This window comes from Peromyscus eremicus, chromosome 7, assembly GCF_949786415.1.
Source record: "Peromyscus eremicus chromosome 7, PerEre_H2_v1, whole genome shotgun sequence".
NCBI lineage: Eukaryota > Metazoa > Chordata > Mammalia > Rodentia > Cricetidae > Peromyscus > Peromyscus eremicus.
Window position 1 is genome coordinate 48,060,766 of NC_081422.1, and position 21,479 is coordinate 48,082,244.

Genomic DNA, 21,479 nt, shown 5'->3' on the forward strand with positions numbered 1-21,479 from the left:
ATAACTGCTTCTTCCTAAGTTGAAGACCTCGTTTATTTTCGCTTTAAAGTCATTGATTAATTTTAGAAGTAGAATTCCTTGAATTTCAGCCATAGAATTCATCTATTCTGTAATATCTTTGTATATTCAGTAATTGAGACATTGGTTATCTCTTGGCGATAGATTCTTTGTTGGTTTCATGTATCTGTTCATTTGGGTCTATTTTCCAGTTTTATTTAGGGGTGGTTCTTACTTTTTTTTTTTTTTTTTTTTTTTTTTAAGATTTATTTTTATTTATTATGTATACAGTGTTCTGTCTGCATATACACCTGCAGGCCAGAAGAGGGCACCAGATTTCATTACGGATGGTAGTGAGCCACCATGTGGTTGCTGGGAATTGAACTCAGGACCTCTGGAAGAACAGGCAGTGCTCTTAACCGCTGAGCCATCTCTCCAGCCCTGGTTCTTACTTTTAAGGGTTCCATCTCTACAACACTCAAAGGTAGAAAACAAACTACTATAACAGCAACAACACCAAATCAAACAAGATACAGAAACACACTCAACTAAAGCCACATCACTAAAGACCATAGAACAGAAAATGACAGAACTAATGTAGTGTATTATAAAGTGAAAAATTAGTAACAGCAAATGTAAAAATAATAAGTCAATGAAATGAAGGCTAGGGGAAGGGGAGAAAGAAAGCTTAAATAAAACAATGGGAAAGAAAGTTCTAAAAAAGTGTAATACTAGTGGTTTTTAAAAACTCAAGCCAGGCCTGGTGGAGTACACCTTTAATCCCAGCACTCAGGAAGCAGAGGTAGGAGTTAAAGGTCAGGCTGGTCTAAACATCGAGTTCCAGGACAGCCAGAATAACATAAAGAAAGCTTTATGTCAAAAATAGGTATAATATTGAGGGATTTTTGAAAAACAAATAAAACCTGTTGCCTAGTACCAAAATAATATATGGGAAAAATCTGATGAATGTAAGAGGTGGAATAAAATTTTAAAAATAGAAGGGCTTGTTTTTTAAAGGTAGTCAAAATACTACTGAAAGTATAAACACAAGAGTGAGGAACTGAATTAGTGCAGCAATTTCTTTATGGGGACTCTACAATTTAATGTGTGGGGTAGAAGTACAGGGTGGGAGTCTCTTGGAGATGTCTTTTTTCTATGATTTAGGCTGGACCTAATCCATACCAGATAAATGTCTTTTATCTAATAGAGCTGTCTTTACTTCAGTAGCTTCCTTTAGTCTGTAGGCTAAGTTCTCCCACTGTGTCATTCATATACCCTAGGGTGGCCAGTGTTCTAGCTAGCAGGGGTCTTGGACTCTTCTGAGAGGGGGGGAAGCAAACCACACTGAGATCAGTATAGGTGCACTGACCTCAGTACTTTGAAAACTCTAAAGGCATTAAATATCCTGCCAATGGGACGTGACTGCGAACATGAAGTAATTTGCTGAAGCTTCAGGCTTCTGGTCCTTACACAGTGAGCCTCATAGCAGATGAGTGGTTCCAGAGAGCCCACTGACTTCAAGCTAACAACTACTTCCCACAGCTCTCTCACCTTGGGTGTGTGAGAAGTGATTCTAGGTTCCCTGACTTGTGATTATCCCTTGTTTTCAGGTCTCAGGTTACCTCATCTTAGTAGAATCCCTCTCTAGTGTCCACTTACAGCCCTCCACTTACAGATCTAGCAAGTGACAAAGTGGGCCTCTTATCCACTGCTACCCTGGCACAATAGAGGGCTCACTGTGGGGGGCCATGCCCCACCCCCACATTTCCCCGGAGTACTCTTTTGAGTAGAAGCACCAGGAAATATTAGTTAGAAAGATAGAGGGGAGAGAAAAAGTTAGAAAATACAGGATAGCCTCGAGAGGGCCTGGATCCTAATCCATTGGGCCCTGACTGTCTCTGCCAATGGGTATTTAAAGGAATGCCAAGGAGTGGAGCAAAAGACCTCCCCCCAGCACAGTCAAGTGCAGACCATCTCAGACACCTGGTACTCAGGCCCATGTTCCAGTCATCCTCTTTATGCAGGCCTGCTGGGTAAAACCACTAGGAAACCTAAATGGGCTCCAACACTCACTATCGCACCAACACTCCCCCCAGCATTTGAGGATTCTGAGAACTGTAGATTTGTCTTGTGGATGTGTAGGACTGCCCATCTCTTTTTCACTCCTGCCACATGGTTAATTTTTGGGCGAGGCTTGTGTTTGCCTTCCCAACCCACCACCGGAGGAGTTACCCTGTTACTCCTCTATGATGTCAGGTGTTGTCCTTCCACCCATTCTCTTTGAATAGCGTCTGATTGTTCTTGTCCTGACTCTTCTCATAAACTACAGTTTCTAATCCACTAGCCCAGAAGTCTTATTTTCTTTTACATCAGTCTATTATTCAAATCGCAAGAATTTTCTTGTAAGGAAATACTCATATGTAAAAGTCAACAGTAACATGAATAATTTCTCTATTATTAAAGCCATATTAATTCTATTTGTTCATACCTTTATTTTTACTTTGCAGAGTGAAATCCACATGTCTGAAGAAGCAATACAAGATATATTGGAACAGACAGAATCAGACCCAGCGTTTCAGGCACTCTTTGATCTCTTTGACTATGGTAAGTACACCATTTATTCTAGCAAGTAGACAGAATTTCCTCCACTGTCTTGAGTTACCTAACCCAGAATAAAGTAGCATCACCCAGAGTTTCTGAAAATTTCCTGTTTCATTCCAGCAAATAATGTGTGGAGATGGGAACTTTATGTCTTTGTGTTTACTTAGGAAAGTTCAGCTATAAAAATGGAGAATTGGGTTTGAGGTTTGGGTTTTGGTTTTTTTTGTTTTTTTTTTTTTTTATTTTGACCAGTCAATATGAGCTATGCTGAGTCAGTTACAATACAAGTAAATATAATTGAGAGATCCTAGAAGAATGCAAAGTATTGAGCATTAAAGTCAGAACAGCCATAGTATCAGCATTCTTTATGAACTTGTTCCATGTGCAGATTCTTGGACCTTCCAGAAGATCTTAATAAACGTTTAACATTAAGAATCACTATTTGGGCTGGAGAGATGGCTCAGTGGTCTGCCTTTCCAGAGGTCCTGAGTTAAATTCCCAGCAACCACATGGTGGCTTCAGCCATCTATAGTGGGATCTGATGTCCTCTTCTGGCATAAAGTCATGCATGCAGATAGGGTACTCATATACATAAAATTAAAAAAAATCAATCTTTAAAAAAAAGAAAGAACCACCAGTTGAGCTGGGCAGTGGTGGCATATGCCTTTAATCCCAGCACTTAGGAGGCAGAGGCAGGCATATCTCTTGAGTTTGAGGCCAGCCTGATCTACAAAGTGAGTTCCAGGACATCTAGGGCTGTTACACAAAGAAAAATAAGGGAAGTTGGGTGAGAAAATCCTTGAATTTGTATTTGTGAGTGGCATATAAAGCAGCATGTTAACAAATTTTAGGATAGGGTAGTGGGAAATACCTATAATCATCCTTAGGGATTCAGAGGTAGAGGCTGGAAAATCGGGAGTTCAGGGTCATCCTTGGCTACAAAATAAATTCAGGGTCATCCTGGACTACCTGAGACCTTGTCTCAAAAAAAAAACACAAAGATATGATTAAAATAAAACTTTTAACATTTATTTAAGAATGGCAGTATTTGTGCTTGTTTTAGTATGGTCATTTAATTACTTTCCTATTCTCTTTAACAGGTAAAACAAAGAATAATAAAAATATATCACAAAGTGTTTGTAGTCAACAAATGGAAACTAATCCTAATATAGTCTTAGCTGAAGAAACTAATCTAGCAATTAAAAGTTCCTTTGAGACAGAAGAATCTGGTAAGATTTTTTTTTTCATTAATGACATCAACCAAAATGTTAAAATTAGTTTCAAAATTCAGAAACAAAGTGCTGTTTTCATTAGAAGTTATTGATTACTACATAGTTCGTTTTTATGCTTATAATTTTCTGCCCAATGAGAAAAATTATTGCCAGATCTGTAGTATTTTGATTAAAAGATTAGTTTTTCATACTCATTCTTTCGTAGAGCAATAGATACACAATCTAATAGTAAATAATATTGGCCAAATAACAAAATAATTTCATTAAGGCTCAGATTCTAATGCCTGATCTGTTAGGTTCATGTGTTAAGAGATTTTTTTAGCTTTCTGAGTTGAACTGACAGTCAACAATTGTTTCAATGACATTATACAGTATGTGTTGATAGTCTTTTTTGTTTTGTTTTGTTTTTTTTGTTTTTTTGTAACAGGGTTTCTCTGTGTAGCTTTCCACCTTTCCTAGAACTCATTTGGTAGCCCAGGCTGGCCTGGAACTCACAGAGATCCGCCTGGCTCTGCCTCCCGAGTGCTGGGATTAAAGGCGTGCGCCACCACCACCCGGCTGTGCTGATAGTCTTGAATTTAGTTATTTGTAAATTTTGTAGGTTATCCTCCATCTCTACTGTCCCTACTGTCTTTATTCAGAGCCTTACAGTTCTGTCTTTCATGGAGTACCAATGTAGCATAGTTAGTCCATACATAGTAAACACTTTGTGAATTAAAGGAAAGCATGAATAAGTCAATATTAAAATTTTTTAATGTAGAATGTTTTTAAAGAAATATTGTTGTCAAGTATAACACAAATTTATAGAAGTGCATAATAAAATTGTGTATAGCTCTGTTATGAAATCAAATCAAGAACTTATCTGTGGAATCACCTCTCAAGTGAGAAATGGATCACTGCCAGCACAACAAAGAATCCTTTCAATAACTCCCTCTCTGTTCCTTCAATCTCTGTTCTTCAGATAGCTTCTTCACTTCTCATAATTGGTTAAACTTTGTGCCTTTCTCAGTACCAACCACCTAAATTTATTTAGTCTCTACAAGCTATGCCTGATCATCATTTCTCCTCACCTGTTTTGATTGATTGGTTGGTTGATTTTTGAGACAGGGTCTTCTATGTAGTCCTTGCTGTCCTGGAACTCACTCTGTAGACCAGGCTGGCCTTGAACAAAGGGATCCACTAGCCCCTGTCCCATGAGTGCTGGGATTAAAGGCATGTGCCACCGTCACCACCACCACCACTGGGCTCCTTGCCTGTTTTTAAGTGCATAATGGCTTCCAGTTTTTTCACATCTTGTCTTCAAAAACTAGTTTTGGAATATCTTTCGTGCTCGCTTCGGCAGTACATATACTAAAATTGGAATGATACAAGAAGATTAGCATGGAATATCTTTCTTTGAGTTCATTGTTAATAACAAAGCTCAACTTTCTATTTCTTAGGCTGAACTATATTTGTGCATTCATGTGTGTGTGTGTTCACATCTAGAAGATTATGTTTCACTTAAGCTTTACCATAAACAAAATAAAACTTGTGATCCTACTGTCAGAAAGTCTTGCAAATTCATTAAGAAACCACTTCCAGGCTGAGAATGGAGCTTGTGGCAGAGTGCTTATGTAGCATAACACACAGCTTAATCTCTAGCACTGCTGTTTTTATTTAATGTCACTTATAATTCATTTGTGTGGCCTAACATAATTTCCCCTAATGTCTCCCTCAATGTAGAATTAAGTGGGCTCTATACACAATATGATTTTTACCGGTTATGATAGTTTCAGGCATTTTTATGGATTTTTCCCTATTACATTTTCTTCCATATTTATTCAAATTGTCCAAATTATGACTGCTGTAAGACTCACTATATTGATGCTACATTGTTTCCTCTTAAAAAGATTCTTTTTTTTTTAATCTCCCACCAGCCTTTTTCCTATACTATTACAATTTTCCCTATACCCTATTAGAATTTCCTGTTCTGTGTGTTCTTTTCTAGCTGTCTTAATCTCTACAAGATCATTGTGTCAACTGTTCATAATTGCATTCTGGAGACATGTGTATGGTTGTCCTCAGTAAATATGTTAAATGTTACAGTATACACAGAAATCGTGTTGATTGTGTAAAGTGATCTTGATCCACCATTAAAATAAATCAGGCAAAATAAGGTCAGTAAACATGGCAAAATTTGAAAAGCCCATCATTCAGGAGTCTTGAAGCATAAAGGTGACTGCAAGTTCAAGGCCAGTGTGGGCTACACACAGTGAGACCTGTCTAAAAAACACGGAGAGGAGAAAAAACAGTCTAGATAGGGAAGCAACACTAGCTCCACTATTGTTAGAGCCAGCTTAGGGCATCTTGTCTTCTGGTAAGTACTGGATGTTCTTAAGCCTCTATACATTTTTCTTCTTTGGCATCTGTTTTCTTAGAAACTTGGGAAACAATTTGACATTTGTTAACTGTGCATCAGTCTTAAACTTACTGGTATGCCCAAGATTAGTATTTTTTGGCAAAGTAGGTTATACAAGAAAAGTGACTGCTCCAGAAGCTAAATATACTCAACGTAACTTTCCATCACACTGGTGTTTTACAGATGGGCAATCTGGTCAGCCTCCATTTTGTACATCCTATCAAAATGAAGATGTATTATTAAGTGATTTGAAGAATGGCAACAACCACGATGTTCTTCAACAGGAATCCCAGGAAAATTTCTCCCAAATAAGCTCTAACATTCAAAAAAAGGCCTTTAAAACAGCTGTACCTGCTGAACAGAAGTGTGCCCTTGACATTACCTTTGAGTCTGTGTCTAATTTAACTGACTTTAACCAAAGAGGAAGCTCTGCTGAATGTAGTGAACATTGTTCTGAGTTATACAGCAGCAGTCAGATGCCCACTGAAGCTGAAGTGGCTGTGGAGGTTGAAAAGAATTCCTTGTCTCCGCCGAGTATGTTGAGTGAAGCTCAGTTAGAGCCTGATGAGCCCGATGTGCCAGTTACTTCATTTGTGTCTCTTGGTGGTGAAACCAATGATGAAAACTTAATTCTCTCTGGAAAAAATTCCCAACTTTTGTCTCCATTAACTGAAAAGCCATCTAAAAGTCAATTCTGTGAAAATTCTAAAAATATAATAAAAGTTAAAACTAATACCCATGGTTCTGAGTCAACAGATTCTAGTCAAACTCACAACAGTAAAACTGAAGTTAATAGTGTATCATCAGCACAGCCACTACCAGATTGCCAAGATAATACTTCATTGGAAAGTAAAACATCACCTGTGACTGTTGAAAGGTTAGGTTTAGATGTATCTGAACAAATAGAAATTCATCTTGAGGAGTCAGCCCCTTCAGATAAACAGCTGTCTAATGGTTCAGCATCTGTTAACTTAAATCATATGGAAAACAAGACGGAGACACCTAAATCTGAGAACTCTCAAGAGCCTTCCTCTTCTATGAAAGATGGAGATACTATTTTTCTCTCTTTGGGTGAACATAACAGCTGTGAAGAAGTTGCACTGGTTCCTCGAGAAGGTAATCCTGTGAAAAATAATCATTTGCTTCCTTCGGAACCTAGTGGTTCAGTGGGGGGTTCTCCTGAGATCCAAAATATTGATGGTAAACCTAGCAAAGACTCAATGGAGGTAGATGCATCAAGTATTGTCTCTCTCAAAATTATCATCAGTGATGATCCATTTGTTTCCTCAGATGCAGAGCTTAACAGCGCTGTATCTAGTATCAGTGGAGAAAACTTGCCAACGATAATTCTGTCTTCTAAATCTCCTGCCAAAAATGCAGAATTCGTTACATGTCTATCTTCAGAAGAAACTGCAAGTGCTGTTGTATCTGTTGAAGTAGGAGATTCTGGCCCAGTGGAGCAGAACCTTTTAGTGCTCAAGCCTGAGGAACCTGTAGTAAACAACCCTCAGAACGAAGATGGCATTGCTTTTTCAGCCAGTGTTGCACCTTGTGTTCCTAAGGACGGAGGATACATACAGTTGATGCCCACCACAAGCACAACATTTGGCAATTCAAGTAACATTTTGATCGCTACCTGTGTGACTGATCCAACAGCCTTGGGACCAACGGTCAGTCAGTCTAATGTAGTGGTATTGCCTGGGAATTCTGCACCTATGACTGCACAGCCTCCTCCACATCAGTTACAGACACCACCAAAGTCTAACAGTGTATTTGCTGTCAACCAAGCTGTGTCACCAAACTTTTCACAAGGTAACTCTAAGAGCAGATTGGAGGTGAGCTGGGGCTAGAGTTCAGTGGAAAAGCACTTGTATAGCATGTGCAAGGCTGTGGACTCCCACCTCCAACACTGAATGAAAAAAGATAACGTGTGTGTGTATAATTTACATGTGTGTGTGCATACATATTTTGGAGCTCTGGAATCTTAATTTTCTTGTGTAAAGTCACTAACTAGGAGATAATATAGGTAGTTCATATGACAATACTATACAAATAATTGTTTATGCCTCTTTCTTTGCTACCCAATTCAGCCAGATTTTGTTTAAATCTGGTAGGCTATAGCTTTATTTTTTTTTCCTTTGTGCAGTTTTTAATATACAACACTAATCTGTGAAAAGAAACCTAATTCATTGCATAGCTGTATACATAACTCAGTGTAGCAGGATATTTATTTTTATTACAGTCATAGTTCTTTCAGGGGGGAGTTCGAGACAGGGTTTCTCTGTGTAGTCCTGGCTGTCCTGGAACTTGCTCTATAGACCAGGCTGTCCTTGAACTCAGAGAGATCCACTTGTCTCTGCCTCCCAAGTGCTGGGATTAAAGGTGTGTGCTACCACCACCTGGCCCGATAGTCATTAGAAATTTATTGTTTAGAGAGGCTTTCAAGAAAACCTGAATTTGTTTTTTGTTTTGTTTTTTTTTGTTTTGGGGGATAGACAGGTTTTCCTCTGTGTAGCTTTGGAGCCTGTCCTAGAACTCACTCAGTAGATCAGGCTAGCCTCAAACTCACAGAGATCCTCCTGTCTCTACCTCCTGAGTGTTGGGATTCAAGGTGTGAGCTACCACCGCCCAGCTGAAAACCTGAATTCTGTAAAACCCTTTGTAATTTCTCATGTTCTGATGGTGTTTAGGAATGATTCAATTTTTGAGAGACTCCAGAGGGGCTCTTGTCTTCATTGTATGCTGGTTTACATGCAGTTAGTAATTGACAAACGTGTATCAGTTGATTTATGTTTCTTGGAGATAAGAATTTACACATTTTCACCTACATTCCTATGTGTACTGATTTATAGACAATGGAATTTGATTAAATATTATCAACTAAGTATTAAGGAATCTATTTCAAGAGCTATTTCAAATGAGGTAAAGGAGAGGCCAGAATTGCTGCAGAATATGAAGCTTGAGTTAAGGTTTAGAGAAATGAGATAAGATTTGAAGCCAAGGAAAGTAGAATAAGCATTCGTGGATGTTTGGGAAACTGGCAGGTTTGCATGAAAATAAGATGAATCTGACAGGGATGGTTAGTGTATTAGGAAATGGTACGTTCCCAGACCAGGACTAAATTACTATAGCTTTTCTTGTGGTTGACTCCTAAGGACCATGTGTGCACTATAATTTTCTCTTGGTAGTTTAATCTGGTTACAAAAGTATATTCTTTTTGACCAATACCATTAAGATACAATACATTGGGTAAATTATTAAGGACTATAAATACTCACTTAGAATCCAGGTTTTCTGATACAAGATTCAAATATAAAACATTTACTACTCAGTTTCTGATTCCAATCTTCTTTGTTAGAAGAATCCGTATGTAATAGATCTTCTAGCCATAGAGTCCCAAACTCTGGATAATATCGCTAGATGCCCTACACCTTAATATTAACTTTAGTACTGTACTTAATCAAAAATCTATAAACAAGATTGTCTTAGTTATGGTTACTACTGTTGTGATGAAAACAATGACCAAAAGCAACTTTGGTGGGGGAAAGGGTTTATTTCAATCACAGTTCCATATAACAATTTATCATCAAAAGCAATGATCACAGGAACTCAAGTAAGGCAGAGACCTGGAGTCAGGAATTGATGCAGAGAACATAGAGGGGTGCTGCTTACTGGTTACCCCCATACTGGTTTATCATGACTTACTTGCTCAGTCTGCTTTCTTATAGAATCACAGATCTATAGCTCAGAATGGCACCACCCACAATGGGTTGGGTCCTCCCCACATCAATTACTGAGAAAATGCCCTACAGACTTGCCAACAACCTAATCTTATAGATGCAGTTTCTCAATTGAGGTTCCCTCCTCTTAGATAACTCTAGCTCATGTCAAGTTGACATGAAACCAGCCAGGACAGTTGACACACAAACACATCAGTGTTAAGTCATAACCTTTGTTTTCTTGTTCTTCCCAAAGATCACACATAAATATCAACATTACAATATAAACATTCCAAATTTTTAAAGTCCCATGGTCTTTAAAAATTCATTCTCTTGTGGTTGGAGAAATGGCTCAATGGTTTTAAGAGCACTAACTGTTCTTCCAGAGGACCCAGCTTCAATTCCTAGCATCCACATGGCAGCTCTCAACTGCCTAACTACAGGAGATTTGGCACCCTCAAACAGACACACATGCAGCAAAGGGCAACATAAAAATAAATAAACCTTTAAAAAATTCAGTCTCTTTAAAATAGGCAATCTCTTAAAATCCAGTCTTTTAAAATTCAAAGTCTTTGGCTTACACTTTTTTTTTTTTGTTTTTGTTTTTTTGTTTTTGTTTTTAATTTTCCGGAGCTGAGGACCGAACCCAGGGTCTTGTGCTTGCTAGGCAAGTGCTCTATCACTGAGCTAAATCCCCAACCCTTTAAAATTCAAAGTCTTTGAATTGTGTGCTCTTGTCAAATCAAAAATAGTTACTTCAGGAGGGAAGAACCAGGACACAGTCACAATCTGAACAAAGCAAAAACCAAACTCAACAATATAAATCATTCAATGTCTGGTGTTTGAAATTCACTCATGATCTTCTGGGCTCCTCCAAAGTGACCCAAAGGGCTTGGGTCACCCCTCAGACTCTGCCCTCGCAGCACACACAGCACACACAGTCTTCTAGGCTATGGCTGACTACACTCCACCACTGCTACTATTCTTGGTGTTCCTCCTTGGTGTTCCTCCCATAGTGCTGGGGTCCCTTGCTGCAACTGAGCTGCACTTTCAACGATAGCCTCTCCTGGGCTCTCTGCAGGGACTCCAGTCCTGCCATACAGTGCCAAGCCTCAGCTGCTCTCTGTGACCCCTTCATGGCTTCAAAACCCATACCACCTGGGTGACTCTTATGCTACCAAGATTGGCTACCAGTATGAGGTACAACCTTGGCTGCTTCTGGAACACAGACAGCTTCTGTGTGCTGACCCCACGGAAATACTTCCCAGAGGACTTCACCTCAGTGATGCTCTTAGTCATAGCTGATTTTCAGCACCAACTGTCCCAGCAAAGCAAAGGTTTTACTTCAGAAGTTCTGGGCTCTCGTTAATCACAGCCGATTCAGCTCCACCTGACCAGACACTAGATTTCTTCACACAGAAGGCCCGGTGCAGTCTTTGCTTCCCTCTGAAACTTAGCAAGCCAGGCCTTCATCGTCTGCACTGCACTTAACATTCTTATCTTCCAAGCTCTTAGAGAACAGCTTGCTGGGCTCTTAGCATCTATTCCAAAGTCCTTCTGCAGTCCTCCCCAAGACATGTCAGGTCTGTCACAGTAATACCCCACTCCTAGTGTCAGCTTCTGTTTTAGTTAGGGTTACTGCTGTGAGGAAACAATAACCAAAGGCAGCTTGGGGAGGAAAGGGTGTATTTCACCACATAGTTACATATAGCAGCAGTTCATCATCAAAAGCAGTAAGGGCAGGAACCTGGAAGCTGGAGCTGATGCAAAAATTGTCGGGAAAGATTTGGTCATAGAATTTGTTTCAAAATACTAATTACTTTTTCATTTATTTTTGTCAAAAGGTTTAGTGAAGGAAACCTGATTTTAATGAGAATTGTTTTCTAGGATCTGCCATCATAATTGCTTCTCCAGTCCAGCCTGTACTTCAAGGAATGGTGGGAATGATACCTGTGTCTGTAGTTGGACAGAATGGAAGTACATTCTCTACTCCTCCTCAGCAGGTAGCATTTATGAACGAAAAATAGTGTGAGGAAGCATTCCAAACAGCATAGTTAATTGTATGTTTCTCCTTCTAGGTCCTTCACATGCCTTTAGCAGCACCTGTTTGTAACAGAAGTATCACTCAATTCTCCATTCCTCAAAAATCTCAGAAGGCTCAGGGACTCAGAAACAAGCCTATTACAGGTACTTGTTAAAAAGTTCAAATCAACTTTACGTCTGTTAAGCAACTGTAGCAGGAATCTTAAAAAGTTCTTATTAATAAAATTAAACCCGGGGCCAGTTACTGGGGTGAAATGCTGGATGGTCAGAGAGACAGAACAAGTCACAGCTAACCACACCTGGCCAACTTCTCAGCTGATCTTGTTTCCTCAGACTGGATGCTTCTGTGTCCTCATCCCAATGGCTCTCAGCTGAACTGCTGCTCGAAAGCCTGAAGCTTAACCAGCCAAAATGCTTGTTTCTGGTATTCACGCCTTATATATCTTTCCTTTCTACCATCACTCCCTGGGATTAAAGGCTTGCTTTTTGGGATTAAAGGCGTGTGTCACCATGCTTGGCCATTTCCAATGTGGCCTTGAACTCACAGAGATCCAGAGGGATTTCTACCTCTGGAGTGCTAGGATTAAAGGTATGAGTGCCACCATTTTCTAGCCTTTGTATCTAGTGGCTGTTATGTCTCTGACCCCAGATAAGTTTATTAGGGTGCACAATATTTTGGGGAACACAATACCACCACAAGCAACAACTGAATGTTTTCTTGTTCTGTCTGTCTCTCTGCCTCTGTCTCTCTCTCTCTCTGTTTCTTTTTTGGGACTGGGTTTCTCTGTGTAGCCCTGACTGAACTCACAGAGATCTGCCTGCCTCTGCCTCCTGAGTGCTGGAATTAAAGGCTTGTGCCTCCTACATCCCACAAAGGTTTTCTTCTTGAATACCTTTTACATCCCTAATAAGCAGTCCTCCTTCCCTACAAGCAAGTGGTTTTTGATTGGACAGCTTTGATTCTGGTAAATCCCTTTGCTTTACTGAATACTTCAGCTTTTATCCATTGCTCCTCAGTATGTTCTTTGGAGCTGTGTAAGATCATACTCCCTCTTTTCCCAAACAGTTTTGAAATGTTTAACAAAGTTTGCATAGCATCTTCTCTTGTTCCCTGCTTTCACCAATGCTCCTACCATCTCTTCACACATGTCAAGAAACTCAGTTACTCTTACCACACAGTTCTCTTAGCTCACACATTCATGATTTTATATCCATCATATCAGTGTCCTAACCTGGTTTTGTTTTGTTTTGTTTTGTTTTTAAGAGCCTCAGTTTTCTGGTTCATCCTATATTTGTTAGTTGAGTTACATCCCCACCCCATACATATTGGAATATGTGACTTTCTGCCTAAACATTTCAGTAATTCCCTCTTGCTCACAAGTTAAAATTGAAGCTCCTGGCCCAGGGTGGTGGCAGACTCTATAACCCACATGTGGGACACTGAATCAAGAGGCTAGACCAGGCTGAACAGTTAGTGAGACCCTTCTTGAGAAAGGAAAGGAAGTGAAGGAATTCCCTCACCCTAAGCATTCCCTAAGAGTCTGGATTTCATTGGAGTGTGTTGTAATGTCTCCCTTTTTACCTCCAATGTTATTGACTTGGAGCTCCCTGTATTGTCGTCCGTCCCCCCCCCCCCTTTTTGTTTGTTTTGGCTTAGTTTGGCCTAGGAGCTTTTCAGTCTTGTTAATCTTTACAAAGAATCAGCTCTTTGTGAGATTAATTCTTTATATTATTTTAATCCCTGTTTCTGCCTTGATCTTTATTATTCCTACCATCTGCTTTATGCATTTGAGTTTGTTTGTTTGCTTTTTTGTTTGTTGGAAACTTGATACATCCTTGTTATGTGACTATTCTGGAGAGATGTGAACTAACGTCTACTCGCCCCAGATAAGGAACCAGGAAACTGACCATAGACCAGAGTCTAACTGGTGAACCAATGAGCTCTTTTGGATTTACTTACAGGAATTTGGGTGAGGGGTTACTAACAGCAACATTGACTCAGACAGCTGTATCACAAAAGCCCATGCAAGCCTAGGTGACAGCTTACAGAATCTAGAAACCTGGCCAGGTGGTGGGTGACACATGCCTTTAAGCAGACAAATCTCAAAGTTGAAGCCAGCCTGGTCTACAGAGATAGTGAGTTCCAGGATAGCCGGGGCTATATAGAGAAACCCTGTCTCAAACCGCACCCCCTTCCCCACCCCCCCCAAAAAAAGAAAAATTGTTAGTTTCCTGAAGAAGTCCCACAGAAGACCACTATCCATGTATGAACATCAGCAAGAACATTTATTTTGCTAGCATGCTGGAGCCATCCATTCCACACAAAGGCAAAATGGTGACAACCACAAGAGGGACGTGTGGGCTCCTTTTAAGCACAGCTAAGGGTCCTAGGCCAGTTAGGTCATCTCCGATATGATTGGCTTAAGCAAGTGGCAATCATATTAGTACATTCTAATTGGCCAGGGCTAGTAGGAGTTGGTTAAGGCTACAGTTTTTCCATTTGAGAGCAGGCCTGGTACTGCACATACCAGGCCTCCTTGTCCTTGCTGTCTGGGGTATTGGAGATTGATTATCCTTTGTTCGTGGCTCCTTCAGAAACTGCCTGCTTGGTTCCAGAAATCAGTGTCTGAGGCCTAGTTCTGAACTGAGTTATTAGGGCAGGCTGTCATATTTGCCTGGCCCTTTCAAAAATAAAGAAACGTGGAGTGTCCTGTACAACCTACAGGCAACTCAGCTAGTTGGAATCCTTTCCAGGTAGCTCTGAGGATCTGAACCTTTTCCAGGCAAGTGGGCTGGGCTCTGCTTTTTGTAGGCAGTAATAGGTTTTCTGTAATGCAATAATAGGTTTCTCCGCTGAAGCAGTAAGCCGGGCAAGCTAAATTGAAAAAGCAAAAGAACAGGTTTATTTGAGCAAGGCACTTCCCAGGTGAGCCCCCCAGCCCCACAGATCAGGCCAGAAAAGTCAGGCAGCAGAACTAAAGCAGGGAGCATATATACCCTATAGGTGAGGGGTGATGATGTGTCCTCCACAAGCTGGATTTGTACCCAAGTGTGATTTAAAAACTGACCACTTTGGGCAGGATCTTAGGCTACTGGCAACTTTTGGGAATGAGCTACCACAGCCACCAAGAATGCGAAACTGGGCTTTTTGGTGCCTTTTCTTTGTTGGAGATTCTCTGAGAGGGTGGGGTTTGGAGAGAGAGAAATGGGGCTAGCAGGATCAAGCAGGAGTGAGCTGGAGGTTCCAGCCAACAGGCTGTTTACCTGATCTACCTCTTCAGGCTTCTCTGCTCGTCTGTGACTGTCTCTTGGCAGTCCTTATTGTTTATATATACCTGGGGAGGGAGGGATGTGGTGACTCTGATCAGTCATAGTGACTTCCTGAAGCTGAAGAGTTGTTTACTTCCTGAGATTAAGGAAATTCCCTGCAGGATACATTTTTACTTCCTTTTTAACATCCAGTGTGTTAAGGAGCTTCCCTACAAGATGGAGGGTTTTAATCTCAGGAGACTGTTATACAATAACCATTAGGTTATTTATTTAGGATATCTGATTAATCATCATTCAGTTGTACTGTTTAGTCTGCAGGTATCTGGTTTCTGAGGTCAACCTTTGAAATTAGCATCTATTAGTTATAGTGGAACTTCTGGCAGTGCTGGCTTGGTTGATGAAATATATCCTTTCCTGCTTTTCTGACTTGAAGAGTTGTTGGCAAGAGAACTCATGTCATTTTGATGTTTCTACCTCTATGTGGGTTACAGTTTTTACTGTTATTTCTTTGTTCTGAAATTTTGAAATTTTGGCTATTATATGTTATAGGATTATTTTGACTTTCTTCCATCCAAATTCCAAGTCCCACAAACACCACTTCTGATTTATCATAGCTCCCTCCCCCAAGATGCTTTCTTTTTTTTTTTTTTTTAAAGATTTATTTATTTATTATGTATACAGCATGTATGACTACAGGCCAGAAGAGGGCACCAGATCTCATTACAGATGGTTGTGAGCCACCATGTGGTTGCTGGGAATTGAACTCAGGACCTCTGGAGGAGCATTCAGTGCTCTTAACCTCTGAGCCATCTCTCCAGCCCCCAAGATGCTTTCTTAAACTTAGGTTATCTTGATCTAAGTACAGTTGACTTCCTTTCTCAGTTTCTTTGACATTTGCAGATTCAGGCAACCACAGGCAGAAGAATTTTGGAGCATTGAAAACTACATTTGTGATAAACAGACTTTTCTCATCATTTTTCCCTGAACAATGCAATATTAGCTATTAACATATTTATATTATATCATATGAGTAACCTAGAAATAATTAAAGGATATGCTTAAGTTATGTGCAAGTACAACTCCATTTTTCTGTAAGGGACCAGGCCGTGTGCAGGTGTTAGTATCCATGGGGTCAGTTCACTCAGAGACACTGGTGGAGAACTTGTGGCTCTTGAAGGCTGAATTCAGGTTGGCCTGAAATTAAAGCAAATCACTTGGTCTTTATCTGGATTTCTCTATAAAATGGATGAGTGTGTTGGAGAAAATGTAAATATTTAAAAAAGAAAATAGTATTGCCAGGTGGTAGTGGTGCACACCTTTAATCCCAGCACTTGGGAGGCTGAGGCAAGCGAATCTCAGTGAGTTCGAGGCCAGCCTGGTCTACAGAGTGAGTTCCAGGTCAGGACTGTTAAACAGAGAAACCCTATCTCTAGATAGATAGGTAGGTAGGTAGGTAGGTAGGTAGGTAGATAGGTAGATAGGTAAATAGATAAGAAAGATAAGAAAATAGTGTATATGTGAAAGTGTTTTGTTTGTAAATTAGCTGTCATTTAAATTTTTTCTTGTGTAATATTATCATCTAGCTCCTCCTCTTTCAGAGGAATACATTGTTTCGCAGATGTTTTTCTTTTCTAATGAATTAATTTATAATTCCAGGAAAACAAGTAAATAATTTGACAGATTTGTCCAGCCTTCCAGGAGCATGTCATATGCAAAGGTGAGGATAAAATAGTTTGTATCATAGATAATTAAAATGCTCAAATAACAGATTTCATGTTGCTAAAAATTAGATGTTTTATTTTCATTTCAGTAGAACTGAAGCTTCTGATAAGAATACAGCCACTGAACTTGGGAAAAAATTAGAAGAGGTCACAATTCCCCTCTCAGCAGAGAGGGTAGCTCCTGCCAGCAAGCCATTTGAAAGTCATAGGCGTGTGCTCTGTTTCGATAGCACTGTTTCTTCTGTGACAAATAGCCAAGGGACACAATATAAGATGACCTCCCAAAACAAAGAAAAGAAGGAAACATCCTTCCCTCATCTCGACTCAGCCATTGTGCCCTCCACCTTAAAACCGCCTCCTAATAATGCCATTAAAAGAGAGAGAGAGAAAACTGTGCCCAAGATTTTATCTAAATCAGAAACTGCCTTTAGCCGACACAGCACTGTGAAAGAAATTCAGTCTGAAAAGAAAGCTTTCCCCACAGAAGTGGCCCTTGAATCTTTCCATAAAGCAACAGCTAACAAGGAGAATGAGTTGTGCAGTGATGGGGAAAGGCAGAAGAGTCCAGACTCTTCAAAACTGCCTGGTGCACAGCAGAATGGGAGCTTGCGGAGTGAAAAAACTATAGCTTCCCTGCAGGAGTTGACCAAAAAACAAGCCACATCCTCAAACAATAAAAGTGCTACTTCTATAGGTGGAACTGTGAAGGACCTAAAACAAGAGCAAAGTAAATCTGCTAATTCTTTAATTGGTGCAGAAATATTGCAGGATGTTCCACTGCACAACCCAGTAAATAGGATTGCTGATACTGATTTGCCAGTACCCCGGACACCTGGCTCAGGGGCCGGGGAAAAGCATAAAGAGGAACCTGGTGACAGTATGAAGGCGCCCTCTAGTAGGCGCTTTGGTGAAGATGGCAGCATGCCCAGAATAATGGTCCCTCCTGCCACTGCAGACCTGCCTGCCTGCAGCCCAGCCAGTGAGACAGGCAGTGAAAACAGTGTGAGCATGGCTGCCCATACGCTTATGATTCTCTCTAGAGCAGCAATCGCTAGAACTACGACAACTCCTCTGAAAGATAACACACAGCAATTTAGAACATCTTCAAGGAGCGCTACAAAAAAGCGGAAAATTGAGGAATTAGATGAGCGAGAGCGAAACTCCCGTACTTCTAGTAAAAATCTTGCAAATTCATCAGTACCAATGAAAAAGAAGAAAATCAAGGCAAGTTTGAAAATTTTCATTTCAGCTCCACTCCTGTCCCTTCCTTCAGTGTTCACGTTAGATAGAGAGTTCAGTACTGTTTTGCTACAGCTACTTGACCAGATGTGCCCTCAAGACCATACACTTAGTAATGTTTCCCAGTCTTTTTTTTTTTTTTTCTCGGAGCTGAGGACCAAACACAGGGCTCTACCACTGAGGTAAATCCCCAACCCCTGTGTTTCCCAGTCATAATGATACAAGTTGTCTGTAAGTATCATCCTTAGGAAAAGTGAATGTTTCTGTCAAGGTACCACCCAGGATTTTCCATGGGGATACATAAAATGTGAAAGACTGGAAAATTACCAATACATGAATTACCAAGTGAAACAGTACCTTACATTCTTTGACTTAGTGTTTTCTACATGTTTTCCATCTCTTCTGTAGTCTTTAATGATGGTTAACCTGACAGAGCAGAAGAAAAACTCAGGTCCCCTTGTTTTTCTTTAACCATGGTTGGCAGTAGTAAGGCAGTGGAAGGATAGTAGCAATGGTAAATGCATTTATCTAAAGTTTGTTAGTTTTACTGAGTAGACTGAATCAGTATGTGAATGCCATAGAGAAAGTATAATAGGTGGGGGAAAAGGTGTCTAGGTTTGGTGCCCTGCAAGTCTGAGTTTGAATTCTGTTTCAAGTGCTGTCATCCTTGTGACTGTCCATGGTTAGTCTATGGTCTCTTCTGTGATTCATCATTTAACATAAAAATCATACATCTTACCCTTTGGTTGTATAGTCTACTACGTCAAAAAGCATCTATCTCTATTCTTAATGTTTCAAACTAGGTGAGTGAGTGGTAGTCTTTAATGTGTGTTAGCAAAGGGGTCATCTGGTAAAAGTGCTTGTCCTCAAGGCTGAAGATTATAGAGTTTGATCCTTAGGAACCATATGGTAGAAGCAGAAAAACTCCCAAAAAACAGTCCTCTGACTTATACACACACGCACATGCATGCACGCACGCACGCACACAAAATAAATGAATCAGTATAATAAAACAGTATCTGTTAATAATGCTTTCTAAGGTCTATGGTTTGACAAAAATGTCCACCTTGAAGGAAGCATGTTCTCATCTCAATATTCATATACATACTTTTCATTTCTTGCCTTTTGCCCTAAACTAATATTTAATTACAATTAAAATGTATTTTAACATTGGGTTAATAAAACCTATCTTCCCTTCCCTGTAGAAATAAAATCTAACAGACCCAAAAATGATGCAGTTTTAATAGACTCAGTATAGTGTTTTAGGTGATTTACTAAGAGAATTATATGGCCTAGAGTTTATTGTTTTTCCTTCTCTCCTTTGTCTTCACAGAAAAAGAAGCTACCTAGTTCATTTCCAGCAGGAATGGATGTGGACAAATTCTTGCTGTCATTGCATTATGATGAGTGAACACCTGACATAGAGAACAGTAGTTGTTTAAAACTAGTGTCCTTCAAACTGCGTGTAGGAAATGGATAGTGACAGACTCTGCAAACATGACCTGCACTTTCAATGTACTGAGATTTCACTTTATATCTAAGTCATGCTGTTTCTAAAGCAGCTTCCTAGTTTGTAAATAGACGTTCTTGGTATATTTTTATTTTAGAAAAACAGAACATGTGCAAAAATGTAAAGCCAATCTGCAAAACTGTACAGCTTTGACACTGTATATTGTACATGTGTATATCGTGTAGAAATAGAGCTTAAATCAGCCTGATATTCCCACATTGTCTTGACTTCTGTGATGCCCAAGGCTTCTGGAGTAGTTTCTCATCTCCTTTGGAGGAAGATGATGGTTATTCTTATAAATTACCTTCAGCCAATATTAATAAGACACTTAAATTTACAGCCACTACATAAAAAATAATAATGATAACCACCTCAACTGGTTAGGAAAATATCTAATCAGGAAGCAACAGTTTGGTGATTTTCCCCCTAGAGTCAATATTTTATCACCCTTTCTCATAAGTTGCAGTAAAAACTATATTTCTGAAATTCTACTTTATTCCGATCATCTGCTCTCTTTGTTTTAAAGAGATTTTTATAAACCATTTATTAAGTGTTCTGATACTTCAATTTATAACTTCTTGAGATCTTTTACAGAACGTTAAGTGGTTAGACTATTGAGCCATAAAAAACTGAGTTATGTAGTAGTTGAGATTTCTTGATTATATATAAACTTTCCCTAAGCACAGGGGATACAAAGAATTGCACTAATTCATAGAATTTTTCATACTAGTGACCAATGCACATTTAATTTAAATCTTGTATGTAAAAGCTTATGTGGAGGATTGTCTTCTGGTGTCTTTGAAAGTCATGTCCATCATAAGATGTAAAAATACAAATCATAGTTATATTGTAATTTAGTTTACCCTAAAGTGGGGTGTGTAAATAACTGTGTCTATGCTTACCTATAGAACATTGTGTTCCTTAAAGTGTTGTAAATAGTTGCTCTCAAGGTCCTTAAGGGGAGTGAGAGGTGCCTTCTCTGTTGGATGGACTTACATAAACAACAGTCAAATTGAAAAGCTGGTTTAAACTTTAATGACAAATTATCATTAATACTTGACCAATTGTGCCTAGATATTGAAGTGTTTTCGTAAGTCCTTTCTGTTTAAATATCGGTATATTCGGATTTTTTTTTCCTACAAGTGTATATTTTATTAAAAAGTCACTTTCTTCAACCCTTTTTTTGTACTGGGCCTTTAACAAATAAATCCATCCTACTGTAACAACAACAAAAAAGTTTTCAATATAAAAATTGTCTTTTTAATTGCTAGACTTTACTGTACAAATTTATATTGTGAAATTTTTATATGACTGATCTATTCCTAAGGAACTAAATAATCATACAGTTAATGTTTACATAACTCAGCTTGGGTCTATCCTACAGTTAGGTTTGAATAAATATATTTTCATTAACATTACAAGTTTGGATTTATATTGACAGTCCTATTTAGAAACTTTTGTTTAAATTTCTTTGCAGGTTAGTTAATTCTGTTTTTCGGGAATTCACATAATGCAGAAAATTACAGATTTCTTTATTTAACTCAAATCTATGTGCTGAATATTGAAAATCCATATATAAGTTAACTCATGATTTTTTTTTTTAAATAGTTGTGTGAGTGTTTTCAGTTAGTGTCTTTCATGTATTTCAACTGGCTTTGAAATCATTATATAGTCAAGAGTGACTTTGAATTCCTCTACCTCCTAGGTGCTAGTATTGTAGGAGGCACCACACACATCTTCTTCAGGATA

General features: G+C 39.2%; 1 protein-coding gene across 2 annotated transcripts in view; it reads left to right on the forward strand.

Annotated features, from left to right (window-relative positions):
- Window positions 1–21,151, forward strand: part of LOC131915005 (protein NPAT) — a 39,555-nt gene extending 18,404 nt beyond the window's left edge. The window contains exons 11-18 of one of the 2 annotated variants that reach the window (XM_059267893.1): window positions 2,505–2,601; window positions 3,699–3,827; window positions 6,412–8,040; window positions 11,835–11,950; window positions 12,026–12,134; window positions 16,917–16,977; window positions 17,071–18,205; window positions 19,554–21,151. In XM_059267893.1, the coding sequence (XP_059123876.1) occupies window positions 2,505–2,601; window positions 3,699–3,827; window positions 6,412–8,040; window positions 11,835–11,950; window positions 12,026–12,134; window positions 16,917–16,977; window positions 17,071–18,205; window positions 19,554–19,631 (3,354 nt within the window). In that variant the 3' untranslated portion in view covers window positions 19,632–21,151. The remainder of the gene's footprint in view (window positions 1–2,504; window positions 2,602–3,698; window positions 3,828–6,411; window positions 8,041–11,834; window positions 11,951–12,025; window positions 12,135–16,916; window positions 16,978–17,070; window positions 18,206–19,553) is intronic. The other variant, XM_059267895.1, reaches the window with a different exon arrangement.
- Window positions 21,152–21,479: the final 328 nt, after the last annotated feature.